General features: G+C 42.2%; 1 protein-coding gene across 11 annotated transcripts in view; it reads left to right on the top strand.

Moving 5' to 3' along the window:
• Positions 1–17,380, top strand: part of SLC4A4 (solute carrier family 4 member 4) — a 254,617-nt gene that overhangs the window by 199,150 nt on the left and 38,087 nt on the right. For all 11 annotated transcript variants that reach the window (XM_038398376.2, XM_038398374.2, XM_043513068.1 and 8 more), the window contains 2 exons: positions 7,965–8,035; positions 14,038–14,226. In XM_038398376.2, coding sequence (XP_038254304.2) covers positions 7,965–8,035; positions 14,038–14,226 — 260 coding nt within the window. The remainder of the gene's footprint in view (positions 1–7,964; positions 8,036–14,037; positions 14,227–17,380) is intronic.

The raw sequence follows: 17,380 nt of genomic DNA, 5'->3' as shown, positions 1-17,380 counted from the left end.
CACTAAGATGTAATCTCGGCCATAGCTTCTGGTTGATTCTCCAAACCTGCCAGTGTTGTCTCAAGTCTTCTCTGGATTGAGCCTCCATCTGCTAGTTCTCATCCATATTCCTCTACACATGGGGTCAGTGACTTTAACACACCTGCTGGATCGGTTGAGATTGGAGCCACAAAATTGGGTGTCACCAAAGCCCCGCTCCTGATGTTCCTTGCTCCCCTCCCCTAATAGCCCCATCTAAACCTTGAACGAAAAGGGTGACAAGACGGCACTTGTGATAACCCCCATCAGAGTGCTCTCAGGGCTGATGAGCAATCTCTCAGTATAATCTTCTGGGATCTCTCAGCCTGGAAGGACGGAAGCCACTCCTGCATATACCTGCTGGTAAATCTAGAGTACCCGAGGGACCGCTGTGTCACAGGGTTTTTGCTGGAATGTTGGGAATGGAACAAATCCTGTGATTCAAAGGCTAACGGCGTGTGGGGGAAGGACTGGAGAAATTTCCCATATATAGCTGTGGTGAACAATGGAAAGGAGAAACATCATTTAGATGGAAGAAGAAAATAATCTGCTCCAGGTTTTACACTAGGTTCAAAGCAAGCTGGGAAAGTAATTTGCAACTCTTGTTCATGGAAAACAGTGTCACGTGACAAAATGCCCATCGCAACTGGCATTAACTGGCACCCTTCTAGGTAGTCTCAGCCAAAGGGCCATGGGCTAAGTGGGCATGCTAGCTGCGCTACTCTTATCTCTGTAGCTAGGCCTTTGGGTTGGGTCTGAGGTACATTAGCAGGGAGGTTTCCACTGGCCATATCTCATTTAATAAATAGCTTGTTTAGTACTTCAGTCTTGATGCTGGCCAATTGGCACCTTTCAGAAGCCTTAAATTGATGTGTTTTTCTCTCTCACACGTGTGCGCCCCAAAGGGAGCGTTCTCTTTTCTTCTGAGTCTGTTTATATATAAAAAAAAAGGGGGGAGGGGATACATTTGCATTTAAATGAATAGTTTTCCAACTCAGCGGTTCATTGTGGTTACTAGGAGAGACCTTTCCCCTGCAGCTCAAACGTCTGCTGCAACAAAGTCATGGGGGTGTGGGCAGGGAAGCACTACGCAGGAAACAGCACATTTTCAAGGTGTGCAGCCTCCTGCAGTTTGCTTACATGCTGTGACTCTTGACTTTTCTGGGGTGGGCGTGCTTAAAAACGGAGGATGATTAAAGGAGAAGCCACAGAATGCGTCACTGCAGTTTCTCAGGGTTTGTTCATAGTAAAAGTGCTAACTCGTCCCCAGTGTGCCATATTCAGAGAGCTGCATGCGACTTGAAGAGGTTGTATGTATCCAGACCCCTTGTACTATTTAAAGCATAAATAGTTTTCTACAAAAGAAACTGCTTCTTTTTAACCACAATATCTGTAGATCTGCATGCTCCATGCAGTGTGATACACTATCCTGCTGAATTTCATTTTTACTTGACTCTGTCAGTCGTTTGAACGCACTAGCTTGAGCAGTTCAAACTGGTTTATATTGCTGTTCGGGATCACCTGTGAAAGACACACAACCATAAAGTGTCGCTGGAGATGTGCGCCTTGGAATCAAGAGGGAGACATGCTGTGCAAAGGCAGGATATGGTACGACACCCTTGCTTCCCCTGAAATCCCCAGGACAGAATTCTTGTCAATAGGGCACCTTGTAATAAGTAACCAATGACAAACAATAGATTGTTTAGTTTTCTCTTGATGCTTCCTCAGGGGCTGTCCTGGACATTGCAATCAACTGGCTTTTCTGCTTGAGAAAAGTTAATATGTAGGCTAGGAAGAATTCATCCTTAATTTCTTTTATCATTTTGACTAATATTGATATTTATTTTTTCTATTTTTATTGATTTTACATTTTCACAGAGGTAGGAAATTATGGAGGGGTCAGACAATTGGGGGCTCAGACAATTAATTATTTCATGACACTAAATGTCTAGATTCAGAAAGTTAAAGCTTGATAAGCATTAAAACGTTAAATCATCAACATCAAGTTAACATATGCAAAGTAAATATCCTTACATCAAATTCTAATAAGTTCTCAAGCTGCATTTTTCTCACTTTGCCTATCTGCAAATTTTGATGATTATCGATGGAAATACTTTTTTCTTTTGCTGGTTGTGGGTATGTCTGCACTACGTGCTTCTTTCAGCAGTGTGTAGCATACATACGGGTGTAGTGCCCCTAGCACAGGTTAATACAGCAGTGTAGATCATGAGGCACTGCACAGGAGAGTAATGACATGCCTGAAGGATGTGCTTGAATACATGCCCTACATAGCTCTCTACTTGCCAGAGCCATGTCTCTCCATCTATGCCATTATTTTTAGCAGTGTCCCGCTGCCTTTTTTCAGCTAGAGCCCTTCTCCACCGCAGAGAGAGACTCCAGCAGTGGGGAAAGGCTGTTGTGTGTAGTGTAGAGGTGTACGGTGAAATTGACATTATCGACATTTACCAATAAAACCTAATCTTTCCAGGTCTCTTAATACATATGACAGTTGTGCCTGTAGTCTCACGGGAGCAGATCATGATACCTATGATGAGTAACACTTTACACTGCAGGTAGTTGCGCTGAAGGCAGCAGGGTGACATGTGGAGTAAGGTGCTGTTCAATGAGAGTGAAGAGTATTGAAAATGGACCCACAGTAATTTGAAAAGAGGAGCCTTTTATAAATGGAAAAAATAGGTGTGAGATTTAAAACTTTAATTTTGTGAAAACAGAATTCCAATACTTGGTTGCTTCTATAAAGCACTCGATATGCATTTTATTGCTTCCCTTCCTAGGCTTCAATTGGTAGTATTGATATGCATTTTACCAGTGAAGAAGTTGACTACAGAGGGATTCAAGGTCAGTTTCTGCCAGCCTTATGGTATCTTACTTTGTGAATGATCCCATTGATTTCAGTGTGACTACCCATAAGGTGCTATTTAATAAGAATTAAAGTGGCAGGATCTGCCCCTAAGGGCTTTGACCAAGATTACTTGGCTAGTCATTAATAGAGGAGTGAGCAAGCCCATCTCCTGACTCATGGTTCCTTTCTGTAACCGCTACTGACAGCATTTTCCTCCTTATGCAAGGCACTGAATTTAGCCGTATAGAGTGGAAATCTGTCAACTTCATGATTTAAATTTGTTAGTTTCTAAGGTGCCCCAAGTTCTCCTTTTCATTTTCCTCTAGACAGCCTTACTAATACCAGCTAAAACAATATCATAATCATCCTGTCTTTAATCAGTGTCTGCTTTCTTTTAAACTTAGTCATAAATGACTCCACTGAAAGGTGTTTAATCCTCTTATTTAGTCTTTATGTAACACAGAAAGGGTAGGTTAAAAAGGCAAAAGGTGGCGTGGTCACAGATGAATAGTTTGTTTTGAGGAACGCTTGATGCAGTCTCGGCTTTCGTTTGTGGTTTCCCTAAGCTTTGCACCCCTTTCGCTGTTCCTTTGTCTATTGCAAAAATGAACCCCTTCCTGCTTAGTATCTTTATTACTAAGTGAAAGTGAAAAGCAGTGCAGTCATGGGTGAAGTGCAGCTAAAAACCCACAGTGGGGCTGTTGTTGAGAGAGACATGCAGAACAGGAAGGGCCAGAATGCAGGTTTTTGAAGATCTAGACATTTGCTTATCTAGTTTGTTTCTTTACTTTGAAAACGTGTTTTTATATGGTGATAGGATTCGCTCTGTACCACTAGGCTAATTAAATGTAAAACGTCTGACTCTCTATTGTCCTGCACCTTGCATGGTCACCTATACCAGTGCAAAATAGGTGTGAAATGCTACCATTATGATTTTGGAGCATTTTACACCCACTCTGCACTGTATCAATGACTGTACAAGGTGCAGGGCAATGGTGAATCATGCCCCAAAGCAGCAGATTATGCCTCTTACTCATCCAGAGAGTTAGGTAAGTGGATTTTTCACACCCATGAGCGATGTAGCTTTGCCAGTGTAAGTTTTCAATATAGACCAGCCCGTACTCTGCAGAAAGTTCCTCCAAATTCAGTATAAGGAGGAAGGTGCAACTCAGCATGAGCAAGGGGATCAGACTTTGGCCCAAAGTAACTTGGAATCCTGGTGATACTATCAGTATCTTCATAACACATCTCAGGGCTATAAAGCCTCATGGCAGAAAGTATCATAAGCAGGACTAGGACACCTATTAAAATACTTTGTTTTGTCAGCAAAAACTAACTTTACCTTAAGCATCAGAAGATGGAATAAAAAGACAAATGGCAGATTAGCTAAAAGAGATTCCTAATTCTAGGGGATTTTGTGTAACTCAGTAGTAAGTGATCTCTTCCCAGTGTACTTTCCTATACATATAGAACATATCAAATCCTACAGGGAGTGAAAATACAAAAGGGTGATAAATTGCTAGTGACTGTTGTGGTGAGGTTTGTTTTCGTAAAGTAGGGTCAGGTAAGGTTTTATTGACTTTGTAAGTAGTCAGTTCAGCTGATGGTGAGAGAGAGGTCTTTGCTCATGCTGAGATTTATACTTTCAGTTGTTTTTGTTCTTGTTGCAATTAAGATTTGGCTTCAGAGCTGTTGAACCAGTGCTATGTTTGCACTGTAAGTTATTACATCCTGCTTTGCACATGGCAGCTTTAGAAGGCTACGGAACAAGATTTCCCCCCCTCCCCCCACCTTTTAAACTAATGAAATTTGGAGCTAGTAATTGTACATCCCATTCACTAAGATGCCCCTGTTAGTTAGTTGACGGGGTGACTGATGTTTAGCCTAGAGTTCTGCCTTCAGCACACATAGCTGATGCCTCATGGCTGTCTGTGCTCTGTTCAGTTGGCACAGAGCTTGCTCGCACGTAGTGCAGGCTGTAGCTCTCGGGTGTGCTCTACGTCCCAAACAAGGACTTGTTTTAGGTTAGCAGGCTGCATTACACTGCAAGTGACATCTCTTCTGTGGAAATTTCCTCCATATGGTGGCACCGAAACATTGGCATACTGTGCCTACCTTCACAATGGAGGATAGAGAGATGTGTCTCACTGCAAGCATGATTGGCCTTGCTCTAGGGGACGGAGGAAGAAGGCGCACATTAAATCAAAACAAAGCTGTTGAAATCGTCAGCACGATTTTTGGTACCTTGGAGTCGCTGCATGTCCCCGTACATGAGAACTGCCCTTCAAGAGCTTGATCCTCTCACTTGACCAGTCTGGATATTGTACAGAAAATGTGCCCCAGTATGTAATTTGTGGGTTGGGCAGGTTGTGGGGAGAGCGGGAGGTGGTGTTTAAAAAAACCAGTTCAGTTCCTGGAGGAAAGGAAGCCAGGCTGGCCTTGATGCTCCTGTGCTTCCCCCTGATTGCCAAGGCAGTGTTCAACCTTACTGCTCTTCTGGACTCTGCTGCTGGGCAAAAAAGGCTCCTTCCCTCTATGACTAGCTCTGAAGCTGCACTCCATCTTGATAGATGCAGCCCTGAACACAACTCACCTATGCTACTCATGACCTCCTTGCTTGATTACTGCAATGCCCTGAATCTGGGAATGAGTAGGGCTGCTCTGAGGAGGCTCCAGCTAGTTCAGCGTGCGTCTGCCTGCTTGCTTAGCCTTACATGGAGACATGAATGCCCCCACTCATGCTCCAGACTGGACTGACTGCCACAGAAATTTGGATTTAATTCAGTCTCCTGGTTTGGGTCTTCCAATTGCCCAATAGCCTTGGGTCCAAGTTATCTCCAGCAACATCTTTCCAATAACAGTGAGGTCTTACTGATACGACAACAACTGCAGTCATCAGGAACAAGAGAACTATAAACATGGAAAGTGAGAATGGCAAAAGCAGGAAATAGGGGTTTCTCTGTGGTTGGCCCATAGCTGTTACTAGAGATTAGAATAGGCTTGAATTTTACCATGTTCCAGACTCATTGTAAGACCCATCTCTTGACTATAGCTTTTCCCCATAACTACCACCTCAGGGAAAGAAATGGGGAAGAAAAGTGTGGGGCTGGGTGAGACTCACTGGAGGAAACAGAGCAAAGACAATCCATTGCTATGTATTCAGGGATAGGAGGGAGTAGAAGAAATAAATGCAACATGTTGCTTTTAGATGTTGCTGGCTTTGTAAATTTTTTGTAAGGCTTCCCAGTACCACAGTGATGAGCACAACAAACAGATAGGTAGTGAAGTCCTTCAGGAATGAAGCCTGAGTATATATGAAGAGTGTGTGCTGTGAAAAGGGGAGAGGTTTCTGAGTGGTGGAGCGGACTTCAGGTTTACAAGATTATAACTTGTTGGTTTCAGTTCAGTGCAGTTCATCAGTGCTGGCCTTCATCTTAGGATGTGACAGTGCAGTGGTAATTGTTGAACTCTACCTTCTTGTGTGTTTCTGCTCAGGGGGAACAAACTATTCTGTGCAATAGACCTTTTACCTGGTATGTCTGGTCTGCACATAGGATTTTGACATGATTGGAGATGCTGAAAAAGGAACTGTGGTGCCCGAAATAATGCCAGAAGAGGCATTTACTGCATATTCTGTAGTGCTGTTGTTGAAGGAGGGGAATATTTCATGTATTCATGCCCAAATCCTCACTACACCTTTCTTGATTGGTATATTTTTCATGATTGCATTTCATCCCCATTACGAAATAGGTTTGAATTTGAGATACAAACATGTTTCCATGCCAGACCTGTATCAATAGGGATGAAATAAGATCCTGATGGAAATCCGGTTGCAAAATCTGGAGTAAAATTTTAGGGCAGGAATACATGACATTTCGCAAGTAGGAGGAGGATTGTTGTGGGACTGGAAATCTTCTCTAAATTTAAATATATCCCATTAGTTATATAGTCCACCTTGCTCTCATAGTGCTATAAAACAAAATCATACCTGTTTAGTTTCTATAATGCAGTACAATTTATACAAAGCCCTATTTTAATGTAACTGAAATATTCTTATTGATGATAAAAGTATTTATTCGAGTTTTGCAAAACACAGAAACGTGCTTGGAAGGCACAATCCCCTGTCTAAATGAACCTTAAAAACCCAACTGACTTATGATGCTACAGTAGTACAGTTCGTAGGGTAGGGTAGGTCTGTGGCATACAGTGAGAGGTGTGAGTATGTTTCTTTACCAAGCTCCTGGCTGGTATTATGACTGCTCCTTTATTTATTTTTTTAGACTTTAACAGTTTTATCATATCATGTAGCCACGAGGTTTAAATTTGGAACAAGTGGGAATTTATGAATTCTGATTTTACAATGAAATACCAGTGAACTCCATAGTCTTGTCATCTGAATAGCAAAGTAATCCACTGTGATTACTTTTTTAATTTTACTGTAAATGCCAAAAGCAGTTGTACAGGTTTAATTATGAAGTGTTACCGAGGTTTCTTATGATGCTATATTTTTTAGGCCATGTCTTCACTGCAATGTTAGCACAAGCTATGACTCGAATTTTCCCCCTAACTTGATGCCTGTCCAATCCCCACTCACAAATTTGTATCTCAGCTTCAGGAGTGCTTTAAGCTCAGCTGTCTTGGCAATGGGGGGAGATTGGGGAAGGTGTGGAAGTTGGAGTACTACTGATGCTCAAACTTCTCATGCTGTGGGGATGCCAGAGCTCGAGTTACAACAACTCATCAGCTGCTAAATCCAGTCACTCTTAGATGGTAATGAAATCATTCTGTGTCCTCCAGTGTCATTTTGCCATCTGGTTGCTCTCATTTGAGCTCGGCAGCTCCAGTGGAGTAATCTGAGTGAACTAACTCAAGGTAACTGTTGAAGGCAGGCAAGCCCTTAGGACTTGTGGGTCATTTGTAAACATTCACTTGAGCTGTTTTCACTTGAGCTAAGAAGACAGCAAATATTATTTGCTACTACTTTAATAAATTATCATAGTTTTTTAACATCTTACATTTGTTCCCATTCTTAACTGTTTAAAAACCACGTTCACAATGCTTCATTTTCTGTCTTTTCTTTCAGATAATAGTTCAGTATCTAATGAGACAACGGCAGCGTCAGTTGATTGGCTGACGAGTTCCTCTGTTGAGAAGGTAAGTGAGGCTTACAGGAAAGTAGGCATTGAAAACCTCAGTGTGCTGTTCAATTATGTATTTGGAATAGATTGACACCTCTGCACTACTGGTGCTTTTTCTCCAAAAAATGGATTAAAAATAGAGGGGTGGTTTCTAAGCAACGTTCTAGTCCCATTGCAAAGAGCCAGAGAGGGAGTTATTGCTCCTTTTATTAAAAATAATCAAACCACAGTCCCATACTGGATAGTTACTCCTCCGTTGTTTTTCCAGTCTTGCTTTGGGAACATGTGATGTATAACCTGCTGTTTGTGACCGTGGCCTTGCATGGAAAAAGGTGTAAGTGAGCTTACCATCTCACTTTCTCTTCCATAACTGTGATGCCATGGATCCTGTACTTTACAACTGAATTTTATTTTAAGTATTCCTCTTGTGTAGTGCCATTTGTACACCTATGGTAGGTGGTTGCCCACAGAGATACTCTTACTTCTTTCAGCAGCCTTTTCAGCCACTAGCAGTGCAGACATAGGAGTATAGGTGCATAATTTTACAAAATATATTATAATTCTGGATACCCCAAAAATTTGAAATGCTAGTGGAACTCACAAGGTGTGTGCAGACTTAAACAATTTGAACTGCATGATTTCATGTCATTTCCCTCTTTCCTGCCCGTTGTATGTTTATTGTCCATCTTAGATCTTAAAGACTTTAGGACAGGGAGGTTGTCTTTGATGTCTCTTCATGCCATGCTCTCCTATGGTGCTACAGAAATAGTTTGGACACCATTAATATCCTCACAGTGTAGTTACTTTTGCGTAATTGGTAGTATGATGCTGTTCCCTATGTTAATGCTGCAGTATTGTTAATTACTTGCAAACAGTAGGCCCCATCCTTGTGATTGGGGTTGGTCCTGCATTGAGCAGGGGGTTGGACTAGATGACCTCCTGAGGTCCCTTCCAACCCTGATCTGCTAGGATTCTATGACTGTGTAGGTCAGCACTTGTGCCCATGAGGTCAATGGACTCCTTGTGGGATCCCTCTGGAGGGATCTTCCCATACAGATCTGATCAGAGCTATAGTTCTTAAGATGTTAACATGGACCACTGTACTAGTTCTCTCATTACAAAGTTTAATTTGCTGTAGTTTGGGTACAAGAGAGCTCACACGGGAGGCAAACTTTTGGACGAGAAGGAGAAAAGAAATGGAACTTGGTGGTTTCAAACTTTGGTTTGGTTTTCCGGAATGAAGACTAACTTGGGGTTTAAAACAGGAAATTTTACCTAAGAATGCAAAGCTGCTGGCTGGGTTTTCTTTATTATTATTATTTTGTTTGTATTACAGTAACACCAAGACCTCAACTGAAATTGAGGCTCTGTTGTGGTAGGCACTGTACAGACGCATAGTGAGAGACAATCCCTGCCCTAAGGTGTTTACAATCTAAATAGACAAGACAAAGGCTGTGTGGAGGGGAGGAGACAGAGTCCAAGTGACTTGCCCAAGGATACCCAGCCAGTTGATAGCAGAGCCAGGAATAGAAGCTAGGTCTCCTGATTCCCAGCTAGTTGCCCTGTGCACTGGACTACACTGCCTTCCTGGTGCCTCCTTTTCGTCTTCTATGATGTTGTTACTGTGGCTGTGTGCAGTCACTGCGGTACTTCAGCAGCTGCGTTCTGCTCTTCCGCTGGGACTGAAAATTAGGTCCTAATGGTTCAGCTTCCCTTCATAGTAAATGATGCTTTTAAAAGTGATGAGCAGCCCCAAGCGCTAGTACAATACTACCTGTCAAGGCTCTGGAGGCCACCTGTCAGGGAAAGAATGCCAGTTGCTACTTCAGTTTCATTAACAAGAACAGCTCTTCTCGCTATTTGTGGAGTTTGCATTCGATTTTCAGGCTTGGGGAAAGGCTGGAAAAGTGCATAAGGGGAAAGTGATTGACTAATTTAGGGGGGGTGAAGATATAAAAAGAAGCCCAGTTCAGAAGAGGAAGCTAGTGCAATTAACCCAGCAGATCATATTTCCAGATTCTCTTCTGTGGGACAAGGTCCACAGCACCAGATATCCCCCTCCCTTAAAGCCCCATATGCTAACATCCTTCCTGCAACTGAGTAGGACTGGACGGTGCTCCCTTCAGAGCTGATCAGCATCTCTCCTGAATCAGTCAGAGAGAGAGACATCAGGCGCACTCTCCCCATGGGAGCTGAACAAGTGGCATTCCCAGTCAGGGGGTGTCGGACACTGGACCCAGGGATTAATACCTGTTCCCTTGCATGTGCCAGTGTAGAGAAATAACTCCCGGACCAACGCGGTGTTTTCCCTCAAGCACTAAGGTTCCTTATAGTTTTAGAACAAAACAAATTGTTAGGGGCACATGACGATGTTAAGAATGGGAAGAACAGTCCTATTCTAAATCCTTGTAGACAGTTACCCAGGGAAGCAAATGTGCTGAATCTTTGAATGTACTGTGACAAAGTGAGAGAGCTTCAGGGTACTTCTTGGAGTTGACATCCCACTTGTATCGGAAAATGGCATATCTCATTTATCCGCTGGTGCAGAACCCTTACCAGTGTACTTCCACTGACAGCCAGCCACTGTGGAAGGTCATCTTGTTGGTCCATGTGTTGCCCTCTTCGTGCTTGCGGTCTAATCTCAAAGCTGGAAAAGGAAACCTCTGTAATAAAACATTGTGATTCTTTGGGTAAAGACTGTGCAATCAAGTAGTCCAAAAACTTTCCATCTATGTTAAATCTATGAATAGGCTCTGATACTTCAGAGAACAGAGCCCTTCAGTGTACCTGTCAGTTTCAAATGTGCTGCCTCTTGAATGATTTAGTTCATGGCGAATGCTTCTGATGATGGGTGTTCGTTTTATTTTAATGACATGGTAATGGGGAAAAGGCTCATGAGGAAATCCTTTTATCTCTTGTGCTTCTGGTGACCCAAACACTCATTTTCTTTGAAGCATTCAATTAACACTCTATAGTTGCTCATTTATGAAGCCATTGGCGTCCAAGAGCTAGTGGTTTAACCCTCCAAGAATACATATTCAAAGTCAGCATGTGGGAGGCAGGCACAAAATCTTAGTTCTGTCTTTATCTCCCTGCTCTGAAAACATCTGCCCACTTAGCCTTTTGTTCCAGGCTTGAAGTTAGCAGTCCAGGCAGATAGGTAGAAATCCTGTTGACAGGGAACCTGGTTTTGCTTCTTTGTGCTTCAGAGAGAGAAAATGCTGAGAGAGAAAATATGGCGGCACCTTGTCAGGTGGACAACTGATAGTCTCCCCTCTTCCCTACACCCTCCATCATTGTCAGCAAAATCACACCTCCGTTCAACTACAACTGTCTGGATTGGTGAAATTTGCTGAGGAAGCTGCAATATAATACAAGCAGCCTTCCAACACAATTTGATACATGGTCATTGTTTAGTTGCATGCCTGATGTCTATTGATATGTGTATATAAGTGTATGAGATACTAACAAACGCATACTGTGGTTACGTGTGTGTATCCACCAACAATAGGCATCTCCAGGTCTTAAATTAGTACTTTTAAAGTATCTCCAAGGTTTCTAGTACAATTTTATCTGTTCATTAGTTCAGCATTCAACTTCTAAGCAACTGATTTTTTTTTTCCTGACTCCTTGTGTGGTTGCTTAAGGGAATGCCATCGTATTGTATCTCTGATTTCGATCTGAAAAGGTTGTGACTACCGTAGTAATAAGCAACATCTAAGATTCCTGTAACGAAAAAGATTGATTAGTCTTCTCTTTTTGCTTGTTTGTGGGCTATGTGCATTTGACTGCACTTCGTATATAGCTCATTTCGCTGCTTCTGCTGTTATAGTCCGTTTCCTCCATTTGGGTTTTTCTGCAGCATAAGGCAGAAAACATGTTGTTGAAATAGGAAAATGTGACTGTAAACTCCCCCCAGATTTGGCAGGAGGTTCGGGGATAGGTGTAGCTACCTGAAACGACTTCAGTTTTGTTTAACACTGTGTTTTGAGTGGACAGTGTCCCTTTAAACTGCCCACACCTGTTTCTCACAAATTTATTTTGATGATGCACCTACACACTTTATATTCTTCATTCCTTATGCATTCAGATTTGTTCTCTCCTTCTCACTGCACTGGCATTGCTGGGAATTATGTACACATAGGGAGAGGAGACGAGAACTCCATAAACTCTGCTGAGTAGTAAGCAATAAATCATTTTCTGACATAACCCCTCAAGGAAATGAGGGGGGTCTATCATGTAATTTTAAGTACAAATTGTGTTCCTCGTTGGGAATTACAGGGTTACCATCTGGTTTAAAATATTTGAATCCATGTGTACGCAATTTAGGTTTGCTCACATGCAGAATCTTTCCCAGTGCTACTATAAATAAGGGCCCAATTCAAGTCCATTAGAAGTCAGTGGAAATATTTGTTTTTAGTAGGGGTTGTACCGAGTCTTAGGTGAGCTGGTGCTTTACAACATTACTGCAGGGAATGCCTTAAGACTCAATCCAGAAACATTCCACTCCTGTGCCTTTTTAATGGCCCCCAAAAGGAAAGTCAAACTGTATCTTGTATATTGCCACTAAATCCATGCAGGGTCTTTATGTATGGTACAATAGACAGTAGAGCTGAATGTCAGGGTGTGTATGATAGATAGATATAGGAGGAACACTTTTCTGTCAGGTGTTGAGTAACTCCACTTGGGAAGAATTCCATAGATATTTTTTTTGGGGGGGGGGAGGGCAGGTTTAGGCAAACTTATTTTATGTTCAATTTTTCAATGGTAATTAAATCAAAATTGGTGAAATCATACATCCCCTTTTCTCAAAGGAGGTTGCAGTTTTATCGTTGGCAGCTATGGTTTTCTGAACAGTTCTAGATGCAGCAGTGTTAAAAGGAATCATAAGAAATACAAGGCTCAGATTGCCTGATGATGCCCAATATGAAGTCTGATAAGGGAATTGTTTTTCAGTTCCGTCCTTTGCAATTTAATGTGATTACCGAGATGTGCATTTTGTGGTGGAGTCTGGCGTTCTCTGGTCATTTTGTGCTCCGCACGCACTGCTAAACTGAGGGCTTCTATGAACTATATAGAGGGACCCCAGAACTGAATTAGAGCTTTGTTCTCCACACAAAACCAGGAATGTGTGAAGGCCAGTGTGTTGGTTCACCAGGAGGACTATTCGTTACCCAGAATTAATCAGACTTTGCATCAGTAGCTCAACATGCTTCTCATATTTTAGTGGTCTGGATAGAACTTTGTGGAGGTGATGCTCATAACTCAGTTACAGAGGGGTCTGAGCTGCTATTGCCCAGAGCTGGCTCTGGAGTGGAAGCCTCCTGCTGTCAAATGACATCAGGCAGTCTTGGGGCCCACTTTGAGGAGGTGCACGGGGTCTTTTCTGCTAGAAGGCCACCGTGTTGTGCCTTCTCGGATAGGAATGGGTTTTGATTAGGTGGTGTGGGCAGGGAGTGAACTAGAAAAAATGAAATCTGAGTGTAAAGTTTGGGTCTCGGGCCAGCTGCTCCACTTGCACATCAGAACTCTGCCTCTGGTTTCCAACTTGATCAGGCAAGCCACAGGGAAGCTAGACAATGATTGGCAGGTTGGGGAAGTCCTGCCAGTGGAGACAGAGGCAGTTCTCCGTATCTACTGGAGGGGACAGGGATGAAACGATATTCTCACTGAAGAGGTTTGTATTGTTGGTAGGTATCACTGACCTACATTTTAAATTCCAGAATCTGAGGGGGAATCAAGCTTTGCCTTTTGTTTCTGTGCATGCACCCGCTCTGCCGTCCAGCTCACATTCACTCAGCAAACAGCCACACCACTGCAGAAACTTTCATCCGCAGACCATAGCATTGTAGCTCTGGGCGCTCTGCTCCAGCTGCTATTTTAGTGATGAGCAGAGTTATGAGTTCTAGCTCATGAAAGCTTATGCTCAAATAAATTTGTTAGTCTCTAAGGTGCCACAAGTCCTCCTGTTCTTTATAGCAGAGCACAGCTTTATGAGATATTTTCTTTGCTCTTTAGTACAATAACACGATTGCCTGGCCATCTCTGACAAAGAAGGAGTGCTGGAAATATGGAGGCTACCTTGTGGGCAACAACTGCAACTACGTCCCTGACATCACCCTCATGTCTTTTATCCTCTTCTTTGGCACCTACACCTGCTCCATGGCTCTGAAGAAATTCAAAACCAGCCGTTATTTCCCAACCACTGTAAGTATCTCTGTTTATCACCTGGGGGAATTGCCTTATTCAAACAAGAGCACATACAATGTACTCTTGTTTGCAACCCCTTCTTTTGCAATAGATACAGTGCCGAAGGACAAACACCACTACGTGGGGATGCACACACTGACACCAGATCCTATTTGTTGAAGTAAAACCAATAGTATTGAATTTAGGCAAGTCATGGAATTGCTTATTTTTCAGCTCTAAACTTCCGAACGTTTCTGGAGGGCACAAGTGCGACAGCGGAAGAATTGAAAACTGGCTGGAGCCTGTAGTGATGATAATGCTTACACAGACAAGAATTCCAAGCTGAGGGGTGCAGTGATGCAACTGATTAGTACAAATCTCATCAGAGCTTTTGCTTCCAGGGTTAAGAATTCACCGCTGCAGAGCCCTTAGTTTATACAGAAAACTGAGCTGCCAGTAGTAGCCAAAGGTCATTTTCAGTGTCCTGATAGTAAAGCTGAGTCCTGCTCCCATTGCATGACTGGATACCTGGTGATAAACAGTCTCCTGTGTGGTATGCCTGAACGTATAAACAGAAATCACTTTATTGAGTGACACACAGGTGCAGCAAAAACATAAGTAAGCAACTTCCTGTCTGTACAAAAAGAAGTTATCTTTACAGAGTAAAAGTAATCCAGTGTTTCCTAATGCCCTAGAAATAAATCTGTCTAGAATATGAAAACTGACACCTCATAATATTAAGGTTGCAAATTTTAAATGCTCAGAAGTCAGAATACTAAAAAGTTATGGTCTTAGTAGTAATGTTACTTCAGCCATGATGCATTTCCTGTATATTTTATGGTATGCATTTAACAGCATAAATTCTATTGACTCTTTTAGGGTCTCATCTAAGAACAACCTTGGTTAGTGGGAATCTTTTTATTGATTTAAACAGGCTTTGGATTAGGCTGCTTTTACCAGATTCTGCTACCTTTACTTCCTGAATAATTATAGTGAAATCAGTGCTATGACTTGAGGAGTAAGATAATACTCAGTGGAAAGATGGCAGAATCTGCCCCTTAGAGAATAAGACAGGAAGAAACAATACAACAACAGATATGCAGAGAGATGAGTGAACGTGAATGAAAAAGCGAATGTTCTCATAGCAATGTTTGCTCTTGGCCATATTTTACATCTTAACAGCCTAGATACTGAAGTCCTCTCTCTGTAGATCAGGCACAGCATGGACAGATACAGGAGAGACATCAAGCTTCCTCACTGTGCAAATGTGCTTCTGTCTAATCAACAGAAGTTAGTGATTAACAGCTGTATCTCTCTCTACCTAGAACAGTCAATTTAGGTTTTTCTGTGTATCTAAGTACTCACTTGGGATGAGACACTAGTTCAATCTCCATTCCCAGCTGGTCTTCAGCCACTTTGCCGTTTCAAGGGAGATGTGACAGCTCCCAGAAGACATCCTACTTCTTTCAGTGGTGGCCTCTAACAGTAGCATCAGCAGCACTGGGGCTGTCTCATCTGTCCTAGGAAAACAGCATTACTTCAATTATTGTCAATTTGTATTTGGGAGGTTTCCTTAGTGACGATAAAGGGCTAGGGACCGAATTTAGATTTTGTAAAGGAAGCATTGGTTCTGCAGAAGTTGACTGCACATGTCCAGAACTCTGCAGTCTTTGAGCTAAAGATTCCTTCTCCTCCTACATGAGGTGGATTTCTCGAGCCATGCACAAATAGATATAATAATTTTTAGTGCAGACTGGGACTCTTGCTCTTCATGCAAACAGGGAGATATTTGATCTCTGAATAGAGGTGTTTCAGTAACACAACTTTTAGCACCTCTCTCCCGACAACAGACTCTTAGCCAACTGATACATAGCCCTGGTGAGTCAGCAAAAGCTGCTTGTTCTGTTTGCCCAGCTAGTGTCACAACGACAGCTGTCAAAGGTGAGAGAGGTGGTGAAAAAAGTTCTACTCCTTCCCTCTTAGAGAACCCAGTTTGCAATATTTTGGACAACAGCGTTCCCCGTCTCCAAGATCCAACCCTAATTTCATCTGAGTGAAAATTTTAAAAACAAGGGCATTAGATTCAGGTTTCTGTACATAACAAAACTTTTTCTCTCTCTGAGAACCCCCCTGTGGTATTCTGACTGCAATAGGATTTATAGTTCAGTGATGTTTATGCTCCTGCAGCACTGAAATGGAACTTTTATTATTTTTAATGAAAAGAAAACAAATTCCACCATGGCTGGAATGTAGTTCAGTTTATCTGTAACCATGTGAAGCTGGGAAGCCTGGGAGGAAGAACTCTGAAAAGTTGACAATAGCATATAAAAGCCCAATGTGATCTGGCTAGTTAAATTTCAAGGGTCAGACCCTCAGCTACTGAAAACTGTCACAGCTACGTTGACTTCAGTGGAATTACAACTGTTGACACAGGTTGAGGATCTGCCACCAATTACTTTTCACTTCAGTTTTGTGGTTCATTTATTACTTTAACACCATAAAAAAGAAACATCAGGATATGATTTTAAAAACTCTTCTTTTCAGTACATGGCACCACACCCACATTGAAATAGTTTTCTGCTTCTTTCTTTTGAGTTCTTCTCTCTGACCTCCCCATACGAGTCCCTTCGTGACTGTTTCCATTGCTGATGGGAAATCTTGATTTTTTTTTTTCCTTGCTTTTATAGTTTCATATTAAAGGCCCAATCTGCCTTGCCAAATAGGCTATGTTAAAAAATTGTTTTGGGAATCAGCGTTGCTAAATATCTTTATTTTTATCTTGAGTCACATGATCACAGAAGAAACTCAACTTTCATTTGGCGGGGGAGGGGGAGGAAGGTAAGTTTCTAGCCCTGATGGTAGCAATTAAAAGCTTGAAAACATGAACGCTAAAAAAACCATCAAACGTCAGGAGGCAAATAAAAAGAGCCCAATATTTATTTGTTTAAAATTTCATTATTTTGGCGAGACCTGATTCATAATTTTTGAATCCTCATTGGCAATAGTGGGAGTGAGCTTGAAACCCATTTAATGTAATATGGTTGTACAAGACAGTGTGAACAGGATGCATCTTTTACTCTCTCTCTCTCTCGCACACGCACACACACACACCTACCTCTCTTGCACATGCACGCAAACAAAGATATGGCCCATCCATGCTGGTTGGTAGCAA

Source organism: Dermochelys coriacea, chromosome 4 (assembly GCF_009764565.3).
Source record: "Dermochelys coriacea isolate rDerCor1 chromosome 4, rDerCor1.pri.v4, whole genome shotgun sequence".
NCBI lineage: Eukaryota > Metazoa > Chordata > Testudines > Dermochelyidae > Dermochelys > Dermochelys coriacea.
Note: the sequence above shows the minus strand (reverse complement) of the source record. Positions and strands in the feature narration are given on the sequence as shown.